The sequence below is a fragment of the Hirundo rustica genome, chromosome 5 (assembly GCF_015227805.2).
Source record: "Hirundo rustica isolate bHirRus1 chromosome 5, bHirRus1.pri.v3, whole genome shotgun sequence".
Taxonomy (NCBI): Eukaryota; Metazoa; Chordata; class Aves; order Passeriformes; family Hirundinidae; genus Hirundo; species Hirundo rustica.
Window position 1 is genome coordinate 61,853,336 of NC_053454.1, and position 20,701 is coordinate 61,874,036.

The window sequence follows — 20,701 nt, forward strand, 5'->3', positions numbered from 1 at the left end:
CTTGTGCAGACATTTGCCCGAGCCTGCAGCCAGCCAGCAGCAGTGTGGAGCCAGGAACTCCCCCTCCTCTGCTGGTGACACTGATGGTTATCTTACCCTGAAACAACAGCCAAGAAATCCTTCCTCTCTTGATGAACTGATGAACTGATTGATTGCTATTAGCCCTTTTCTTCTGGCATCCCTGCATGCCAAGGAGGGGAAGGGAGTTGTTCTTGCTTTCCATGTTCTCCCATACTATTTGTAAGTTCATGTGTCCAACAGTTAAGGGTTTGGCCATCCCTTAACCCTGTATAAAGAAGGGGAGCAGAATTATGGATGCTGTTACAAGGAACAGGGAGCTTGGCTCTGCCACAGACACTGGGAATACTTGGTGCCCTGCTGGCAGGGACATCAGCTCTCGGGTTTAGCTCTGGGAGAGGGATAGATCTGTCTCTTGCTGACTACTCTTTGCTTCTGTGCTCCTGCTCTTGCCTGAGCTGCTTTTTTATCTGAGCAGACTAAACTATCCCTGAGGTCCCTGGCTTTGGATGCAGCATCTAAGATGATTTGACCTAGTAATGGGCCAAAAATGTTGCTGGTCTGAGCTGCTGACAACAATAAAAGCTTTTCGAATTTCCTAAAGGTGCCTCCTAAGTCATGTGGCCTGAAATAACTAAACACTTGCTTCATATTTGGGGTCGAGCTCAATATTTTGCATACCAGTCTTTTTCCCCTCTTGAATTTGAGGCTGGTTTTTGTTTTCTTTAACTCTTGGGAGGCCGTGTGAAGCTGACCCCCAGCCGCCAGCAGCTGTGGGCCGGGAGGGGCCCAAGGGGAATGTTTTGCCAGCAGCCTTAAAGCAAAAGGGGCTCAGCCAAGAGCTTGCTTGGACTGGGGAATAGGCGCCATCATGGTTAAGTCCTGAGCGAGGACAGCAGACTGGAGACTGGGACAATAAATGTCCTTATGGAACGCTCTCCTTGGCCTTTTGGGAGTGGGGCTTTTTTCCTGCCTAGGAGAGGAGCAACTTTGCTTTATTTCCAAGCAGCTGCCAGACACTTTCGGAAGCATAAGGACTCGGCTCTGCTTTGTGCTGCCTCTGGAGGAGTGACACGGGACCCAGTTTTATCTCCAGCTCCCCATCCACGCACAGATGTACTGTTCCTGACTCCAGTGAGGAGAATAGCTTTCTCTTTATTCCTGCTGGCTCTGCCAAGCTGTTGTGGCTTGGGAGGAATGAGCTGACTCTCCTTGCACGTGCCTCATCAGCTGAATTGTTTTACATAGCTTCACTGATTCCCATCCAGCCAAACCCACTGCTTGCCACAGAGCATCCATTACAGCTTTGCCTTACCTGTGAAACCATTGCCACCAGGAGCTATTTGTGAAGAAACACAGATCTAAAAGAGCCTTGACAGGGTTCTGGGACTGCAAACCCGTTCTTGTCTTTTGCAAGGCATTTTTACCCCCTTCATATGAAGAGCAGTGGGATGTGTGTTCCTGACAATCATTCTCTTTATAGTGATGGTAGGTAGTATTTGCTGTGCCTCCGGGGGCTTAACTTACCCCTTCTCTTCCCCTGCTGCAGTTACAGCCAGCAGCTGTGATAACAGCAGCTTGAAGATTGTTGTTGATCCAAGAAATATTGACTGTGGGATGCCTTGTGGGGCTCTCTGCAAAGAGAAGGCAAGTGATCAGCATCTTTCCCAAGAAACAAGCATTCATTTGTTCATGTTACTCCACAGTTTTTGTAGAGGTTAGCACATAGCTCTGGATGTTCAGAATCACTTCCTGCTCATGGATGGTATGGGAAGAGGGAGGGAAACGACGCCCTGAATGTGGTGTGCAGTAAAGGAGACGTGACTGCTTTAAGGAAGAGTTTAAAAATACACACTGCTTTTGGGATGTCTTAAGCTCTCCAACATGAGAATATCCAGACAGCCAAGTCTAGCAGCACATCTGGTGTGAAGTGGCTGATTTCTGCAGGAGTCTGTGGAGTTGCAGTTTTGGAGCTCCATGCTCATCTTGTCCATGGATCCTGAAACTGGGAGCAAGGAGAGGTGCTTGCCAAGCAGTTACTCCTTTAGTGTGCTTGTAAGAGGTCAGTACTTCAGAAACTGCCACTTGTCTGTGGTCACCAAGGCATCTCCCAGGACTGTGTTTCTGTGAGTGACTCCTGAGGAGTTGTTTTAGTCCAGCAGGATGTTTAGGTGCAGTGCTGGGCAAAGGGAGGAGTTGTGCTGAGCTCTGTTCATCTGAGGGGAAATGAGGGATGCTCTTGGGAAGAAGGCAGTGAGGCAGGGTGATGAGACCTTTCTGCTTGGGCTGAAGCACCGGAGCAGCACTGCTGGCTTCCTCTGGAAGAGGAGCCATGTGGCAGGAGGAATAAATCCATGCTTGTAGCATTCCCTTGGCTTGTTGGTGTACCAGGGGCTGTGGGGTGGAGCAGGAGCCATGTCAGCCTTTTGACTGCTCTTCAGCCAGAGGTCCCAGTTCTCGGTGGGATGACTCAGTTGGGCTCAAACCCAGCCCACTGACTGCTCAGGAGCTTGTCATGGCAGTTCACAGCTGGAGAGGCACGGCCATCTGACTTAGCATCCCCTTGTTGTTACAACACTTCTGTTCTGCCAGACCGAAAGTGTGACTCACTTGCCTGCACTGCTGCTGATACCCTGAGCAATCAGGCTTGTTGCTCTCCAGCAGAGGCTCCTTTCCTTGTGCATGAAGCTGTCCTCTTGAGGAGGTGAAAGGGAGAGCAGAGGCCTGGCTGCAGTGCTAAGTGGTTATGCAGCATGTGCACCTCTTTCCTCTGGAGAGAAGCAGCCTGCAGCTCCTCCAAAAAATCTGTCAGCTTTCCAAGGGCATCTGCATGCTGCAGAACTGGCTTTGTTTGTGTGTGGAGGAGAGATTTAGAAATCTAGTTCCTTTGGCTCTCCTGCCTCCTCCAAAATGTGTATCTGTGGGCCTTGTGCAGAACTGCAGCTATTTTCTGTGTCTGCTCTACTCAGGGAGATGCGCTGCATCCTGGGAACACTGAGGGAGGTGGATGCTTGGGTTTGTGTTTCATCTCTGCCTGTGCCTCAGGCCTCAGATCTTTTCAGGAGTGTTTTGATGTTTTGAGCAGATATCAGGCTCCTCTTGTCTCCTGTTGTGCAGCACAGCCTGTGAAAAATACTTGGCATTGCAAAGTGCAGAGATAGTTTTTGTTTATTCCACTGTTGATGTTTGCTGCTTGCAGGGACAAAAAAGCAAGGGGAGGGAAATAAACCAGAGAAGGTCTGCCGCAAAAATAACTGACACAGATGCAAAAGATGAGTCTAACTCCTGTTCCTGCTGAGCAACTGATGATGAGGCAGTACTTGCTTTCCCAAAATATATCAGGGAAAGAGATACTGGTTCTGTGCTGAGAGATGCTCAACACCCACTACTTTGCATGAAGCCTGTGCATCATGGGCACTTAACTGCTTTCCGGGATCTGCTCCGAGCTCCCTTCATTTGATCATAAACCCAAACCCACCAATTTTTTTTAGAAATACTAATGTTACAAATATTTAATCTAACCCATTCACATCATACATCAACCCCAGGGCCTTTTCCAGGGAACTCCCTGTTGGGGGTGAATGAGGTCTTTCTGGGTGGTTTTTCTTTTTTGAGCCTGAGTGAGGGAGGTGGCATCTCTTAATCACCTTAAGCTTCTGTGATGTGGTGCTGGTGAGTAGCTCCCAGCACACAGAGGGATGGATGTGAACAGGCTGGTAAATTGGCATTTACCTGCAGACAAGCCTGGTTTAGCTGCTAAGACAAGGCTCAGGTATCTAGCCCAGGGGCCAGGCTCTGTGTGTCAGCGTGGCAGAAAAGAGCCCTTTGCCCAGACTCCTGGCGCAGGCTGAGACGTTTTCACTTGGAGATGTCGCTTTTCTCAGGGAATTTCTGTATTTCTTGAGGTCTGAGTTTGTTTTCATCAACACTCATCCCAGATGTAACTCGTTTCTCCCTGCAATTGGTGGCTGGTCCATTATGTTTTGAGGAGGGAAGTGGAGCTGCTCGGCAAATGTGCAGAGTGGGAACTCCTCCTCTGCTTTTGATTCTAACAACCAAAGAGTTCTCCATGTCTGGTCCAAAGCCCACTGATTTTGTGGAAAGAAGCCGGTGCTTCCAGCATCTTTAAACCAGGCTGAGGCTTCCCACGACTGTAATTTATTGTGGCCTTGGTGGAGTGACTCCATTGGAAGGGTTTGGAGAAAGGTCAGTATTTTCCAAATTAAGGACAACAAACTTTAGGTGAAAAATGCTGCGAAATAATAGCAGAGCTGCTCCAGGTCTACCAAGTTTGTGGGGTTTTTTTTGTTTGCTTGTTTTACTGTGCTCAGGACCTTGTTATAACTGTGACTTGCTAGGAAAGAGGTAACTGGGCTGCCTTGTTTTTCCAAGCTTCTCTGTGGATTGCCATACAGCTGCTGTTGGAAGGTCCCAAATACAATCTGAGGGTTGTTTCAAACCTCCCTTCTGCCAGGTCAGTGCTGCTCCCTTGCCCTCCACGGAACAGCTTTGGGGTGTTGGATGTTGTTGGCTCAAGCCCCCGAGGAGGAGAGCGGGCGTGACTGGCACCTCTGGGCCTGGCCTGGCTTCTTTTGCTGCTGAGGACATGCAGAGGCAGCACCAGGGGCTTTGTAGGTCACACAGGAAACTCTGTGGTGCCGTGCTTCCTCACCTCGTGTCAGATGAGGTTATTTGTAAACCAAGGCATGGCAGAGCAGCATTCTCGCTTCATGCCCTTCCTGTCAAAGCCCAGAAAAGCTGGAAAGAATTTTAGCTGGCTCTAGCGGCACATGGAGAACTCTAGTTGCTGTCTGAGCTGCGTTCTGCTGTCACCATGCTGAAGGGTTGCAGGAAAAGGGCAACACTATTGGCATTTCCCTTGCAGGCCTGGGAGGACAGAGCAAGTCTGAGAGCCACTCTTTCCCTTTGGCACACTGAGCCAAGGAAAGCACCGCCTTGGCTCTCTGTCCGCCTACACAGGTGTCAGGAGCAGCTTTTGGAGTTGCAAGCAGGGCCGTATCACAACCTGTTGTCACTCCTCTGTGTGCTTCTTGCGAGAGACAGCCTCACTGGGAAGTTTGGGGAGTTTCCCATGCTGCTGGGGAAGTTCTGAAGTGGATGGTTGGCTGGTTTCTGCTGTGTAGCTGTGCAGTGGACAAGAAGGACGCCGCCTCAGCTGCTTCACCAACCAAACAGGAACTGGTCAGCTCACAGCTCTGACAGTGTTCCGTTCTCTTTTCCAGGTGTCTGCCTAAATAATCTTAGGATAACCCTAAGGATATGGGATGCTGGGGCCTCAGAAACAGCATTTGGGTGTTGCAGATTGGGAAAGAATCATGGTTTATTGGTGACAGGCATGGAGAACCAGTGTGGTGGTGTTTGCCTGTGTTGGGGTCAGGGACATTTTAGCTCCTGAGCCCCACAGCAGAGATGGATAGAAGGAAAAGGAGAGTGCGTTTGGGAGGGAAACCTAAGACACAGATCCTGCGTCCCAAAAGCCTCCATGTCCTTAACGCGGTTCTGACGGGACTTCTTCCCTGACAGGGGCATGGCAGCCCTGCTGAGCGCTTTTCTTCTGGGTCTTACAGAACGATGACCTCAGGAACCTGTCCCTGTCCGGCCACGTGGGCTTCGACAGCCTCCCGGACCAGCTGGTCAACAAGTCAACGTCGCAGGGCTTCTGCTTCAACATCCTGTGCGTGGGTAGGTCACCCTGCTGCGCCCTCAGGGGGCACGGCCCCACATCCACACCTTCTCCCTCTGCCCAGGGCAGGGCTGAGCCGCTGCAGACCATACTGGCAGGGAAGTGACGCTTGTCTTCCCAGACCTGCTCCGCGGTGGAATCTGGTATTCCTCTTTCCCCTTTCTCTGCCCCGTCCTCCGAGTCAAAGCATGGAAATTGCTAGCTGTTAAAATCTATCCCTTTGATCATCCAGCGGTTCTGCTTTCCCCAAGGGCTGCCCGTAAGGCAACTGAGTGAACTTGGGAACAAAATGTATTTTTAAAAGGATGTTAAATCTGCTTTTCTCTGGGTTGGGTGTGGAGGCTGTTTCTCACCAAATTGCATTCCTTCCCTTCCAGGGTTTCGCTGTCTCCTTACATTCTTAGTTTCTCCACTTAGAAACGATGCCAGTTTTAGTCTCCAAATGATGTACTGGAGAACAAAGCCTGTCACCTGTCCTCTGCTGTATTTAATCTGCAAGTTGGTTTAATCGCATGAGTTACTTTCCCAAATTGTTCAGAGGGTGAAATATGAGGAGGCAACATCTTCTCTGGGCTCCCCTCTTGTGGGGAGGTAGCTCTGTCTTGATACTCCGTGGGTGCTCTGCAGTTGGAAATCCATTGCTCAGCCCCATGGAACTGTGAGCCAAGCCAGCTTTGGCTTGTCAGTGAATCCAGGATCTGGTTCTGTAAATGGACAATACTGCTGGGTTTTTCTCTTAGCTTGGCAGTGCAGGCTGCAAACATCATCTTTCCATTCATTGTTCATTTAAGCCTCCAGGAGGGGAGTATTGTCCCTTCTAATTAGTTACACTAATTAGCTGGAAAAACCCCACAACCCTCTGCTTGTGATTTTTCTACAGCAAACTGAGAATTTCTGTGAGCTGCCTGAAAAGAAATCTGGCAAACTTGACTCCTCTCTGTAGCTTTGCGTGTGAAAGGAGGAGATAAGAGAATAGTTACGCTTCTGCACACTTGAGCTCCCAACCCTCACGTGACTCTCGTAGCAGCATGAAACCATTTCAATCCAGCAGGGAACAGCGCGATTAGCAGGCAGCTCTTTGATCAAAATGGCATAAATTAATTGCCTTTCTCTCTTGCAGTAAATATGCCTTTCTTAGTGTGACTTAATATGTCTCCATTAGCAATTTGATCCACCTCTTTTTTTCTTGTGAAATGTGCCTGTCCACATTAAAATTTCACACAAACCGCTGCAGTTGGCCGAAGAACAGAAATCTCACCCTTGAAAAAATATATTGTTTAAAACTGTGATTTGAGAGAGAGGACACAATTAACTTCAGTGTTGGAATGTGAGACTTCTAATTGGGATGTGAAATGTTGCAGAGCCTATCTGGCACAGAATGCAGCAGTTCCCATCAGGAGCTCCCTGAAATTCGCAGCTTCAGCCATGGGCAGTCTGTGCCATCAGTTTAAGACTTGGCTTTTTATGTGAGTTGCCTCAGCCTACCCCTGCTCACAGCATGGGTAGCAATAGCTGTTTGAGAGTGTAATTGCTAACCAAACAGTTTTGACTGAAAAATGGGATTTAGGCTAATGATTTTATCCATGTTACTAATTGCACTGGGGATTAGTGAAACTGTAATAGTTTAAAAAGTTGGTATTTAAGCAGTGTGCCTTTTTGTTGTTGTTGTTTAAGAACTCCGTATATATTTCTCTATCTCAGATTTTTATTGACTTAAGTTGCACTGTGGGTTTTGGATGATCTTCTTGAGACAACACAACTGCCTTAATAAAGGCTGAAACAAAATCAGAGGTTCAGACATGTTAAGAGAATTTACAATTTCCTACCATAAAGAAAGTTCCTGGGTCAGTCCTGGTAAAGATGAGGACTGTCTCTGAAGACATCTGTTCCTGCAGGGATTATCTCGCTTAGCAATGTGCATGTAGCCTAATTCCACTGCTACCCGAGTGGAATAACTCCTTACATGGTGAACGTGCCAGAGGAAGGTGAGGGAGAGCAGTGGCTCCATCCTGACGCTTCCCCTGTCCGCTCAGGTGAAACTGGCATCGGCAAGTCGACGCTGATGGACACTCTGTTCAACACCAAGTTCGAGAGCGAGCCTGCCACGCACAACGAGCCCGGCGTGAGGTTGAAAGCCCGGAGTTACGAGCTCCAGGAGAGCAACGTCCGTCTGAAGCTGACCATTGTGGACACGGTGGGCTTTGGCGATCAGATCAACAAGGATGACAGGTAAACCGGGCTCTGCCGGGGGAGAAATCCCAGTGCTGGTGTGCTCTGAGGTCTCCAGGGCCTCCCTCTGTGGGCAGCAGGTCCCTCGCTCTTCTGGGGCTGTTTCCCAATCCCATAAGCGATGCTGCTCCTGCCTTACCCTGTGGAGAGAAGGGCAGGCCCAGCGCAGCAGGGCTTAGGGACAGCTTTCGTTCACCTGTTGTGTCCTGGCACATATGGCTGTGGTGGGTGTGGTTTGCTCTGTCCTCCAGTTTGAGGCCTCCCAGTCCTCCTTTGTTCCGCTTTTTTTACGGGTCTTTCTCTAATATTTCTCGCAATGTGAGCCCTTACAGCTTTCTTCGCACATGTCTCTGAGGTTTTCGGTGTCTCATGGTCAGAGACAGAATTTCCGTAAGCCAAGAAACCAGAGCAGCAGTCATTTTACAGACCCACCTAGTGATGTCCATGAAGCTGCCCTTGGTGGAGGGGGAACACATGGCACACTTTTCTTTCCAGAAGCACGAACGGTTAATTTGAATAAGAACATGTTACACTGCATGAGCAGCTTTTTCTCCAACAAAATGTCCCATCAAAGTCCATGAATGGTGCAGTTGTCTTCCGAGCTTTGCTCACAGGCTTCAGTTCCTGCAAAGTCCCTCTTACCTTGTGACTCCCCCTTCCCTGTATTAAGATGATGAGATTTTGGATGAGCTAGGGTAGGTCATGATTTCATGTTTAATTTTTTTTATGTTAGATGATTTTCAGTGAGATTGGCAGAGCAGCAGCTCAGACTTTAATTGAAGACTGCCAAATGTTGTTTTTCAGGGTAGCAGTCTTGTGTGGTTTCCATGGGTCTAAAATCGAGATCTGTCATGTCTGTTATGCTTTGTCTGAGCACCAAGTGGAAACGCACCCTTGTGAAGGAGGGACACGACGTTGGTGGGGAGGGTCCTGGAAGCAGCACCTGTCCTGTACCATACAGAACTCCCCTGAAGCTTCCTGAGTGTCCATCAGTGGCCTGTGTGGTCCCAGCAGCCAATTCCCTGGTTTTCTCTGTGCCTTCTCTCTCCAGCTACAAGCCTATAGTAGAGTACATCGATGCGCAGTTCGAAGCCTACCTGCAGGAAGAGCTGAAGATCAAGCGATCCCTGTTCAACTACCACGACACGCGGATCCACGCCTGCCTGTATTTCATTGCTCCCACCGGACACTCGCTCAAGTCCCTGGACTTGGTCACCATGAAGAAGCTCGACAGTAAGGTACTTGCTGCCTGTGTCACCACGGCCCTGTGGTGCTTTCGTTATCTTGCCATCTGCTCAGGAAAATACTGTCTGGATTTAGTAGTGGAGAATTGCAGGCAAAACCTGTGAGAAGTGTACCTGGGGCAGGCTGCTACAATGGGTCGTTGTTCTGCTTCATGTGCTGCAGAGATTTAGTGAGAGTTTGGAATCCTTCTCTTTTCCAGCCCTACCTCTGGTGGGGAACTTGGCCATGTGCTCCCCAGCTAATCTTTAAAGTCAATAAAGCCAGTTCAGGTCATCTTTCTAATCAGTGAAAAACAAATGGAAGTGCTGTGCCTGCTCGCTCTGACCACATCCAGCTAGATGAAAGCAGTGATTTGATCTGCTGTGGCAAGTGTAGTGGTGTTCTAGCTGTAATGTCATCAAGAAGAATCTGAATAAATATGTTACTTGTCATCTGCTTTTCCAGGTACCCTTATGGGCTTGGTTTAAACCATGGTTCAAAGGAGATTGCACCTCTTCTAGGAGAAATAACTGAGGTACAAATGTAGAGCCTGAGTAGCTGAGCCTTCTCTGTGCTCCTTTCCAACATGATTAAGCAATTTAAATCAATCCACTGTGCACCTTTGGCTCATTGGATCCTGATTCTGTGGGACATCAATGATGACAGTGGTTCTTTGTTTCCTAGAGGCCAACTGATTGGGTTTTATGTGGTGATGGAGAAAGTTCCTTGCCTTCTTCAACTGAAGATAAGGTTATGGAGATTTATCCCAAGTGAGCTAATTGACATTCCTGTTCTATCTTTTGGCCAAGGGGGATTTAATAACTCCAAACAGAATTAAGTGATGTAATAGAAGAGGATCTTCAAGTACTGTGGTTAAAACCCCTCCATATAGGTCGAGATTACTGTTATCCTCAGTACAATTTCTGTCTGCTGTTGCAGGGAAAAGCAAACCTGCAAGATCAAAAGCAGAAACTGTCCCTCTGGAGGGAGGAGAAAGGGAAAGAAGGCAGGATCTTTATCCTTGCCAATAGCCTGTCTAGGGAAGAGAGTCAGTAACTCATCTTTCATCTCAGAGCTGTGCAGGGAGGAGTGAACCCTGGTCCAGCAGTGCAGGGGTGTCCAAGGGCACACGAGGGCACACAGGTGGGGGAAGTGTGCCTGTGTTACTGCCAGCCCCTGTCCTGTGTGTCCCAGGGCTGGATAGACACCATCTGCTTCCCAGGGGTGACAGCAGCTCTGCTGGTGACGCTCCCCAAGCCAGGGCCCGTGACAGGCTGTTGTCTGAGCGTGGCTCCCGCAGTAATCCAGCCAGCTGCGGTACCAGGGGATGTGCAGAGACGGTCATTTCCTTTCTTATTTTTTTGGAGCAGCTCATAATAATCTATGACAGCATTTCCTGTCCAGCCAATTTGGATGAGCAGGGGAGTACGACAGGACAGGAAATAGCACGTTGCCAAATTGCATTTGACTTCTTTCTAAGGCCATCGTCGCCGCTGCCTGGAAATCCTGTCGGAGGTGGGGCTGCTGGCAGCAGCAAGCCCCAGGGAAGTTCATCTGCTGGGGGTGCTGGCTGGTGGCACTTCAGGGCTGTCGCTGCACGTCCTGCTCTGTCCTCTTCCAGTGACACAACCTGTGCAGTCCTGTATGTGGAGATGCTGTCCTGTTTTGCAGGTGAACATCATCCCCATCATTGCCAAGGCTGACACCATTGCAAAGAACGAGTTGCACAAGTTCAAGAGTAAAATCATGAGCGAGCTGGTCAGCAACGGTGTCCAGATCTACCAGTTCCCGACAGACGAGGAGACTGTGGCCGAGATCAACGCCACCATGAGTGTACGTTATTTGCGGGGCTTGCTGCCCTTGCTGTGCCTGGGCCTGGCCTTGATGGCCGTGCTGCGTCTTACTTGGCTTTAGAACTGCCATGTAAGCACGGACATCAGCCTGCAGAAGGCTTTTGGGGGCTGGAGACACCTGGTCTGATACGTTTCATCGTGTGACGAACACTTCTGCCCTGGTGCAGTTTTTCACACCCTTCCCCTGCTGCAGTATTCCCGTCTCGGGAAAGGAAGAGGATGGGAGGCAGGGCCCCGATGCGGTCAGGGCAGAGAGCTGAGGTTTGGCTTTCCTGTCCTGAACGACCACTTGCTGCTTAGTGAGGGTGATTCATTCACTGCCGCCTTTGTTTGGGTTTCCGATGGGAGCAGGGCACCGGCACTGCTGTTCCAGCGCTCCACAGGGCCCGTGGCCATCAGCGGCTCTGGCTTTCAACTCCTCCCCTGCCTCTAGCAGATTTGAGGGCCCTCAGGGCTAGACTAGACCAAGCATTTTAGTGGGGATTTCCAAGGAAAGCAGCTGTTTGCTGTGGGCCTGACTCAGGGTGCAAAGGGAAGAACCTGAGCTCAGGGTTGCTGGCAGTGACATGTTGATTGACCCCAAGAGGATGTGCCAGTCCTAAAGCAAGTGCACTCAGATGAAGCTATTTCCTTGCTACATGAAGCCTGTTGTGAGTTTTCCTTCTCAACGGCTTGTAGATGGGCAATTATCTCATCCAGCTGAATGTTAGACCCTCTCCATAGCTCTCTATTGCCTCTCTTCCCTGCCTGTGTTGTTCTGAGCAGGGAGAAGCTGGCACGGAGAAGGGATGTGGCTCTACCAGGGTGCATTGTGTGCAGTGTTCTGCCTTCTGCAGGTGCAGTCTGGCTGCTGGGAAAACCCCTTTGCCAGACAATCCCATCTCTGCCCTGACACCTTCCCCTCCCACCCAGCCTCTGACCACGGCTTGGCTGACACAGCTCCCACTCCCAGAGCTTGCACCCAGCCCCTTTGGATCCTGTTAATGCAGGGAGGGTTCCACGGGGCTGGGCTGGCCGCTGAGGCGAGCTCCCTCCTGGCAGCAGCCACGCTTCTGGGAGTAGATCCCAGATTGTCGCCACCACACCCAAGGAGAGACCTGGACAGAGCAGAGCTCTGTGACTCAGACGTGTCAGCCCAGGGCTGGGTCAGCTCCGTCCTTCCCCTTGCTCACAGCTTTGCCCTGTTTAAGAGGAAGTGTTAGCAGTTCTTTGTAGCAGCAAAATCCCCCTGAATTTTGAGCCTACCTTCCTTGAGAGGATGTACTTTATTTTCTTTTTTATTGCTTCACCGTTCTTTTTTCTCAGTGTTCAAATTCAGTTCCAGTTTGTAAGACTTGTTCTATGCTTAAGACAGTAGTGCTTTGTAATTAAATGAAAAATATGTACATATCTTGTATTTTTAGGACTTTAGAGTTTTGGGCTTTAAGTCTGATCGGGTTTCTCATCCAGATTGTCCTGTTGCTCTTCCTAAAACACCAGACGGATTTGCAAAGGTGTTTAAACAACTTAAATCTAGCAGAGCTGCCCCAGTAAACAGCTTTCTCGAGAAACAATCTCTGGCAAGGCAGCAAAGGAAATCCCTGGCCTCATTGTCCCTTTCCTTTGTGTAGGTCCACCTTCCTTTTGCCGTGGTTGGCAGCACCGAAGAAGTGAAGATCGGCAACAAGATGGCGAAAGCCAGGCAGTACCCCTGGGGTGTCGTGCAGGGTACGTTCCCAAAGGCACAAACGAGGCCGCCTCGTCCTGTCCCCTTCTGATCCAAGATGCTTTGATCTCTGGATGGCCCTTACCGAAATCTGGCTCGAGAAAGCACAGCTTGGGTCTGAACATGGACATCTGGATATGGAGCCAAAAGCTCCTTCCTGCAGGAAGGCAGAGTTTGGCCAGGGCACTGTTTGCAGCCTAGGCTTTACTGAAGCTGGCAAAAGTACAGAGCTGATCCTTGCTTTCCAGCCAGCACTGAGAAGTACAGGATTGAGATGGTGATTGTCTCCTTGCAGCTTCAGTTGTGTATCCCGTTGGAGAATGGCCCAGGAAGCTGCAGGGGAGCATTCACAGTGCAATTCTGCAATACTCTCTGGCTTCTCAGTAATACCAGCCAACCCTGAAGCAGCTTCAGAAACTTTCAGCTGTATTCACCGGAGGATGATACTGGGAAAAACAGTTAGGAAAGAAGTTGATGTGTTTGGGAGGTCTTGGACTCGACCTGTATCCTGCTGTGTTCTTGCTGTTCCCGGAAAACTAGGACCAGATAGTTTGAGATTCAGTTTAGACTTTGCCTGTGCGAGCCCCTGTGAACGTTAGGATTTCGAGTGGGTTTGAGTGGGAAGTGAAATCCTGTGAGCAAACGGATCATCACCTTGCTGGTGCAAAAATGGATGGGGAGACGGGAGCTCTGTGACAGATGGGCAACACAGAAATCTTGCAAATCCAGTGCAGGCCTGGAACTCAGGCCCAGGCTGGTGTGGGATGGCTTCAGCAAGGCATTTTGGTGTGGCTGACTTGGAGTTCTACTTGTGTGCCTGAAGAACTCTGAGGTTTGCTACATTGGGGCCCAAATCCAGGGAAAGGGGGAGCCCAGCTCCTGGGTTTAATGTTCTCTCTGTGGCTATTCTGTCGTTTTTGCAGTTGAAAATGAAAACCACTGTGATTTTGTGAAGCTGCGGGAGATGCTGATCCGAGTGAACATGGAGGACTTGAGGGAGCAGACGCACACCCGGCACTACGAGCTGTACAGGCGCTGCAAGCTGGAAGAGATGGGATTCAAGGACACGGATCCGGACAGCAAGCCTTTCAGGTAGGGAACTCGGGCACTGCTTGCTCTGCTGCTGCTCGGGGCTGCCTGCAATTCCAGGCAGGAAAAGCGACAGGAACGTGGCCCATGTGTTGGGGACATGCTGGGGTAAATGATCTTTTGACCCTCTTCACAAGCTGGTCCAAGGTGAGCCGTGAAGAGGGTGCCACACACTCATGCCTGAGGTTTGGCTGATTGCTGAACACATAGTTCATTCTGTCAGACAGCTTTATTGGTCTGAAGCCGAAGCCATTAGCTAGGACAGCTGTGTGGGAATTTGGGAGTGTTTGTTTTCTCCTTTCATTTCCTGTTTCCCATTCCTCCCCAACTTTTCCCCAATAACTGCACCCCCTGCCTTACAGCATCCCACGTTCCTCTCTGCCTCCTGGGGAAGGCAGTCAGAATTCCAGGCCACTGGTGGGGTTTTGCCCCTGTAACACACATGCGTGTCAGGGGTTGGCACTGGTTTGGGGTCTTAGTTCTGACTTGCTGAGTAGATGCAGCTGTGCTTCTTCTGCAGCAGAAACTCTGCTGGAATCAGTCAAGCCCAGTTCTGTTACTAAGCCCAAGTGTGAAGCTTTATTGGATTTCCTTTCTGGAGAGCAATGGCTTAAGATGGGCTCAGCCCTTCCTTTGGAGGAATCTGAGGAATTTCCATTGCTTCCTGTACACGAGGCCTCTTTTGACCAAGCTATAAGTAGAAAGGAAATGAAAACGTACAGAATTTCTCCATCTGGTACGTGCTAGTTCAGAGCAGTTCACTCTGGGTGCCTTCTCTTTCCAATAAACAAACAAAACCTATGATCCCAAGCTGTTTAGCCGAGACTGATGCGTATCAGAAATGAGGGAGATGTTCTCTCTCAGCTCAGGGATCAAAAGGATGCTTTTCCCTGCATCTTGGCCCCGGGAGCCACAGGAACTGCTGCATCTTTAGCCAGCTAGCATCAGCCAGGGGCAGGGAGCTTTTGGCAAATCTCAGGGGGAGCAGGGCAGGAGGTCCCAGCAAACCATCGGTGCTGTGTAGGGGCTTGTGTGAGGTGTGGAAATGGGGGATCGGTAATGTCTGAGACCCCCACCTTGCTAGGCCAGGCTGCAGGAGGTCAGGAGGGAGCACCAGGGTCCCAACAGGCATCAGCTCCATGGAATGGGGTCTCTCTGCACAGAGACCCTTCTGCTCTCCTGTGTGTGTTGCGGGCTGGATTCTCTGCCGCTCTGGTTAAGCTTTTCAAAATACTCCTTTTTCAAATATTATTATTTGCCAGGGCATCATCCTTCAGTGTGTGGGGGCGTGTTGGGAAATCAAGTTACTCTTGTAATTTAGGTTCATATGTTTGTGTACTTAAAAGCCAATTCCCTTGTCATCTTTGCCTGTGAGAAGCTGCAGGGATCCCAGTTGGTTTGGACTGTTATTCCTTAGGGCTGTAATTGTTTTTTTTCACATGCAGCCTGGGAGTTGCCAGGCCAGTTTCTCTGAGAACTTGGCTCCTCTGGAAGTCAGAGTCACTGCAGCAGAGAATTGAGCTTTGAACCTGGGACAATTTAGCAGGAAGCCCCTGCCCCTCTCACTCCTGCCAGGCTTTTCCTGCTTGCCCATCACTCGGCATCGTGCTTTTGGAACTGAGCTTTGGAAGAAGTGGTTCCTGGTCCAGGATCCGATGAGCTGCATGCAGAGTTTTCCATTTTGCTCCGTGAGGCTCTGCTGCTCCCTAGGACAGCGTGTCACTAATTGCAGATTCAGTCTGTGCTCACTGAGCAGCAAAGGCTCACCTGCCCTTGGGCTTTGCCAGATCCTTCAGAAGGGCTTAGGAATTTAAGTTTCAGTGTCCACAGTCGGAGGATTAAATCCAACACTGAATTTTAGGGAGATTTTGTTTTCAGTCTCCTCTAGTCCGTATGCTGTGAGAGGTCTGGTTCTGCATTTAGCTAAGAATCCAAAGATGGCTCTTGCACTGCTCTCCCACGGAAGGATTTTTGTCATTTTTAGAGTCAGTATTTTTGCTTCCATGTGTAGGAAGCTGGTGTGGTCATGTGGAATGGTGTGATTTCTCTGGGGCGGCCAGTGCTGTGCCAGAACAGCTCTGGGCATCCTGTCTGGAGAGTATTTTAGGAAGTGACTGAAGTGCCTATTAATTAGCAGAGTTAAATACAAGGCTTGGGATAATCTGACAGGTTGCGTTCCCCAGCTTAATACTGCATCCCCTAAAAAAAATCCCAACCGGTAAAAAACCATCAAGACCCCCAACACTGCCAGGAAAAGCAAAAGCTTGATCTTATAGGAATTAGGATGTTCCACTGGCCCAATGGTTAATGTGTTCCTTAGGCACATGGATGCAGTGTGTCTGTATGACTTCAGTGGAGTTTTCGTTTAAAAAATGCCTTTTCAGAAAAGCCTCTTGGGGGAAATAGTTATCATTCCCACACTATCATTATGTCTGAGCTATCCAAATCCATTTAAGGAATAAAGCAGAAGAGGAATTTGATGTCCAGAGCTCCTAAGAGGCTTTAAAAATCTCAGAGGTACATGGATAACGTATTTTATGACCCAAATCTTCACTGTCTGTCTCAGTGCTGGGGAAATAAAGGAATGCCAAGGAGTAGAGAGGGAATGAAGGAATCCAGTAACATTGTTGTTTGGAGGAGGAAGGCTGCTGATAGTTTGGAAAGGCCAAAGGAGGAAGGGAGGTCTCTCAGGATGGCTTCATCTAAATCATGCCCCGATCTGAATCTGTTAGCAACGAGCAGTGAAAATGAGTTCTGCTCTGTGTCACTGTCGTGCTTAATGAGCTACACGGGGGCAGATTTCACCCTGGGAAATCTTGCGTCTGGAATGAAGAGACTTGGGACGAACAGAGGGAGAAAGGAGGCAGTGTGACTCTGAGGGATCACAAGCCCTGTGGGCATTGGAGATTGCTGCAGGCGCTTATGTAGAGGCTGCTTCTCTTGGAGATCTGTCATCCTGCCCTGCTGAGTGGTTGATGCACGGGATCCTGAGCAGAGAGCTCGGCTCTCCCTTTCCATTCGCCTGCCACTGCTGCCACCTAGCACACTGGGATGGGTTTTGGGCCTCTGGTGCAGTCGGGGGCCTCTGACCGTGGTTTGTGACAAGACAACATTAAGTGCTAAGGTCTCCGAAAGCTTGGAAGCTCTTGGCTGTGCTTGACACACTGCTCTGACTGGGTTTTGTGTGTTTTTAACAGTCTCCAAGAGACTTACGAAGCAAAGAGGAATGAATTCCTGGGCGAGCTCCAGAAGAAGGAGGACGAAATGAGGCAGATGTTTGTCATGCGAGTGAAGGAGAAGGAGGCAGAGTTGAAGGAAGCAGAGAAGGATGTGAGTATACTGCAGCTCAGAGGGCTCTCTGTGAGGGCTTGGGGCAGGGCTGTTACAGAAAATGTCCTGTTGGGGTAGGAAGCTGCTCCTCAGGCCTCCTGGAGGAGCTCGTGCTGCTGCAGAGGTGCAGCCCTCAGTGCCCACGTTCCCTTGCTTTGCCCAAGCCCGATAGAATCCACTAGGTACAAAGCACTGAAGGATGGAACGCAGGGCTGTGGAAGTGTCCAGAGGCCTCTTGGATTCCTACAGCAGCAGGAATTCCCGCTCTCTGTGTGCTAGTGAGTGTTAACTGCAGGGCTTTTCTCACCTGGGGACAGGCTGATGGCATGCAGTCAGGCCTCAGTGCCAGCAGGAGCACCAGCAAATCGGGGTGAAACATTCTTCTCTGCCAATTCTCTTCTTCTTCTTCCAATTCTCACTGTCTCTGTCCCGGCAGCTTCACGAAAAGTTTGACCATCTAAAGAGGACTCACCAAGAAGAGAAGAAAAAGGTGGAAGACAAAAAGAAGGAACTTGAGGAAGAGCTGAACAACTTTCAGAAGAAAAAGGCAGCAGCTCAGCTATTACAGTCACAGGCTCAGCAGGCAGGTTCTCAACAAACCAAGAAAGACAAGGACAAGAAAAAGTAAGCGGATGTCACCCACACCCTTTGTAGGGTTTGTTACAAGTTTTGGGAGGCTGGTGTTTTTTTTTTCCTTTCTTGCTGCATGTCTGTATTTGCTTTTCCCCATTACCAGACTGGAAACAGGCCTTTTCTCAGCCTGATCAAATAAAATATTTTTTTTCTAAAGGGTGGGCCAGGGACATGATCTTAATTTTTCTCTAGAAGAGTACCTTCAAATTTTATGTTCAAGACTGACTGGCCTGGGAAAGCAGTTGGATTGGTGGAGTTTTGATTTCTGATCTGTCCAGCATCTCCTGGAACTGTGGGATGTTCTGGACTCTTGATTTATCTGCCTGAGCCAGAATTATTAAGGGAGTTGCTACCCATCCTTTCTTTCACTGGTAGTCCCCAGCTGCCATTCCTTAAGGTTCTAGTTGTAAGTAGAAGTAAATTAGAAACCAAAACCACCATGTTATTTTTACATGGGTAACGCTAGTGCCAAAAGTGATTACTTGGAAGCTTGCTTTAAAGACAAGAAGCTTTGGTTTTGTATTTTTTTAGAAAAACAAACTACTATGGTACCGTAATTGCAGTTAAATGGCATTTGTGGTTGTATCAAGTTGACATAATAAGCTAAGAAACCCTTACCTTTTAGTCAAGATCATGGCACTGGTTTTTACTATTTTATATTCGTACCCTAGGAGTGTAATCCTTTACCCTCCGCTGGCTTTTTCCGTTCCTACTAAGAGGGTGCTCACGCAAGTCCTTTGTGAGTCACCTGTGCTAAGGGTGCTTAGATGGTACCTGCCATTGGGAAAGCTGGGGATGCAGCAAATCTCACTGGAAAGCACTTGGATAACCCACACACAAAAACGACAGTTCCACGCTGCTGTCACTGCTCGAGAGAGAAGGGGGTGTTCCTTAGAGTAACACGGGTGATGAACGCCCAGCTGTCACCCCTGCAAGAGCCAAGCGCCAGCAGGGCCGTGGCTCAGACACTTGTGTCTCCCGTGGCAGCCTGGGAGCTCCAGCCTGGCCTGAGCTGTGTGGCAGCAGCGGCGCTGCAGATGCACCGGGGTTTTACAGCTTGTACGCTCAGTGCATGGCCCCCGTCTCTGCCGCTGCTTCGGTGCCCGACGTTGGTCGCCGCTGCCCGGGCAAGGTGGGGAGGGCCTCGGGCTGGTTCCTCGGCTGGTGTAAATTGATGTAGCTCCTATGGAGCCGTGCTGCTCGATGCCGGCTGAGGACGTGGCCGTGGGCCCCCGCCGGGATCCGCGGAGCGCTGTGTGCTGCGTGCTCCGCTCGGGGAGAAATCCTTACAGACCAGCCCCGTGGGTGTCGGGCTGAGCGCTGGAACCGGCAAGTGTCGGCAGCTACGGGCCGGGCATGCTGAAACACCCTTCTGCAGATAGGCTGGGGCACTCGTCTCACCTGAGAGCTCAGACACGGTGATGCATTCCCTAAAAAGAACAGAAAGTTTTGAAGACCCCTTTCCTTATCCCTCAGAGCTGGTAGGCTGATATTTTTTAAGAACTGCACAGTCAGATTTTTTCACCTCTTAGCTGTAGGACCAGTGCAGTACGGAGTGGTCTGGGCAGCTCTGTCCCTTTGGCTAGTCAGTGTGAGCTCCTATTTGGTTCCAGCATCGTGGGTGGGACAGGGCTGTTCCCAGCGACCGTGACAAACGCAGGTTCTGCTCTGCTGCTGCATTCACAGAAATCCAGCCTTGAGGAACATGCCCGTGTTTTAGTGTGCCCTTTGTGTCGCTCCACGCCAGGTGCTGTACCGGCTGCAGGTGTTCTCTAGTGTCAGAGTTACTAACAGAGGCTTTAAAGGGAAATGCTGATGCTCCTGCCTTGTAGCTCACCTTGGTCTTCTAAAGGCTTTTAAGTTTTTCCTTGCACTCTAATGTGGAGCTGCAGTTTGTATAGTTAAGGCTTCCAGCCCCTCTCTCTGCTGCCATGGCCTGTGGTGCTTCTTGTGCAGTTGCCAGAGGAAATCCTTACCATTCCTGACCCTTGCAGCCTCCCCACAAAGTAATTCACGGCAATGCTTTCTTTTCTCAAGGTGGGATCAGATTTCTCCAATTTGGACAACAGAGACTTTTCCACCGCGCTGTGCATGCCGGAGGGGAGGCTCAGGGTGAAATCTGCTGCTCGCCTGACTCCATGAGGGAGAGTCTGGCCTTCCTGATTTCCAGACTATTCCTCCAGAAATTCTCTAGCTTATACTCTTTTTTATCTAAAATGTCTGAGGCTCTGGCCTGGCAGCAGCAGTGTTTGGGGACAGCACGCCTGTGTCCCCCAGGCACTGAAGGGGTGACTGCAGAGCAGGCTCAGGCACTTGGCCAGATGCGGGGCTGAGCACACTGACCGAGCCCCTGCTGCAAGTGTTGGTACGGGACTGTGCCTCCAACCTGACCTGTCTGGAGAGAGCTCCTGGCAGCAGACCCAGTGGGAGAGGCAAGCAGCCTTCTGGTGCTTGCCTGCTGCTGGTAGATAGATGGCCACATGCCTCAGCATGTGCCGTTGTGTTGCTGCTCATCCGCAGCCCCCCAGGAGCCAGGACCATCTGTTCGGGTTCTATCTCGGTTTATTTAAAGCTGCTCCTGAAAGCCAAGTGTAAAACCTTTTTTTGTTTTTTTCAGTTTCCTTTCCATTTAAGTTTCCGGTCCAGTGTGCCTGGCCTGGCCATCAGGGGTCGTGTTCGTCCCAAAGCAGTCCCTGAGCTGCAGCATCCATGTCAGGGCCTGGCCAACACCCTGTAGAAAGGGTTTGGTGGTGCCTGAAGGGTCTGACCTGACTACGAAAGCCAAAGTGCTTGGAGACATCCTGGTGTCAGGTGTGAGACACCTGAGTTACCTTCTGCAAGGATGCCCCATGGGAAGTGACCCAAGCTGGCCACCTGCACCTGTGTCCCAGCTGGGATCAAACGACCCCTGAAGGC

General features: G+C 50.0%; 1 protein-coding gene across 5 annotated transcripts in view; it reads left to right on the forward strand.

Moving 5' to 3' along the window:
- Positions 1-20,701, forward strand: part of SEPTIN11 (septin 11) — a 48,814-nt gene that overhangs the window by 18,992 nt on the left and 9,121 nt on the right. For 3 of the 5 annotated variants that reach the window (XM_040064285.2, XM_040064284.2, XM_040064288.2), the window contains exons 2-9: positions 5,607-5,721; positions 7,756-7,951; positions 9,003-9,189; positions 10,847-11,008; positions 12,639-12,735; positions 13,657-13,825; positions 17,020-17,152; positions 17,589-17,776. In XM_040064285.2, coding sequence (XP_039920219.1) covers positions 5,607-5,721; positions 7,756-7,951; positions 9,003-9,189; positions 10,847-11,008; positions 12,639-12,735; positions 13,657-13,825; positions 17,020-17,152; positions 17,589-17,776 — 1,247 coding nt within the window. Of the gene's footprint in view, positions 1-5,606; positions 5,722-7,755; positions 7,952-9,002; positions 9,190-10,846; positions 11,009-12,638; positions 12,736-13,656; positions 13,826-17,019; positions 17,153-17,588; positions 17,777-19,471; positions 19,521-20,701 lie in introns of those variants that run through there. The other 2 variants (XM_040064283.2, XM_040064287.1) reach the window with 1 other exon arrangement.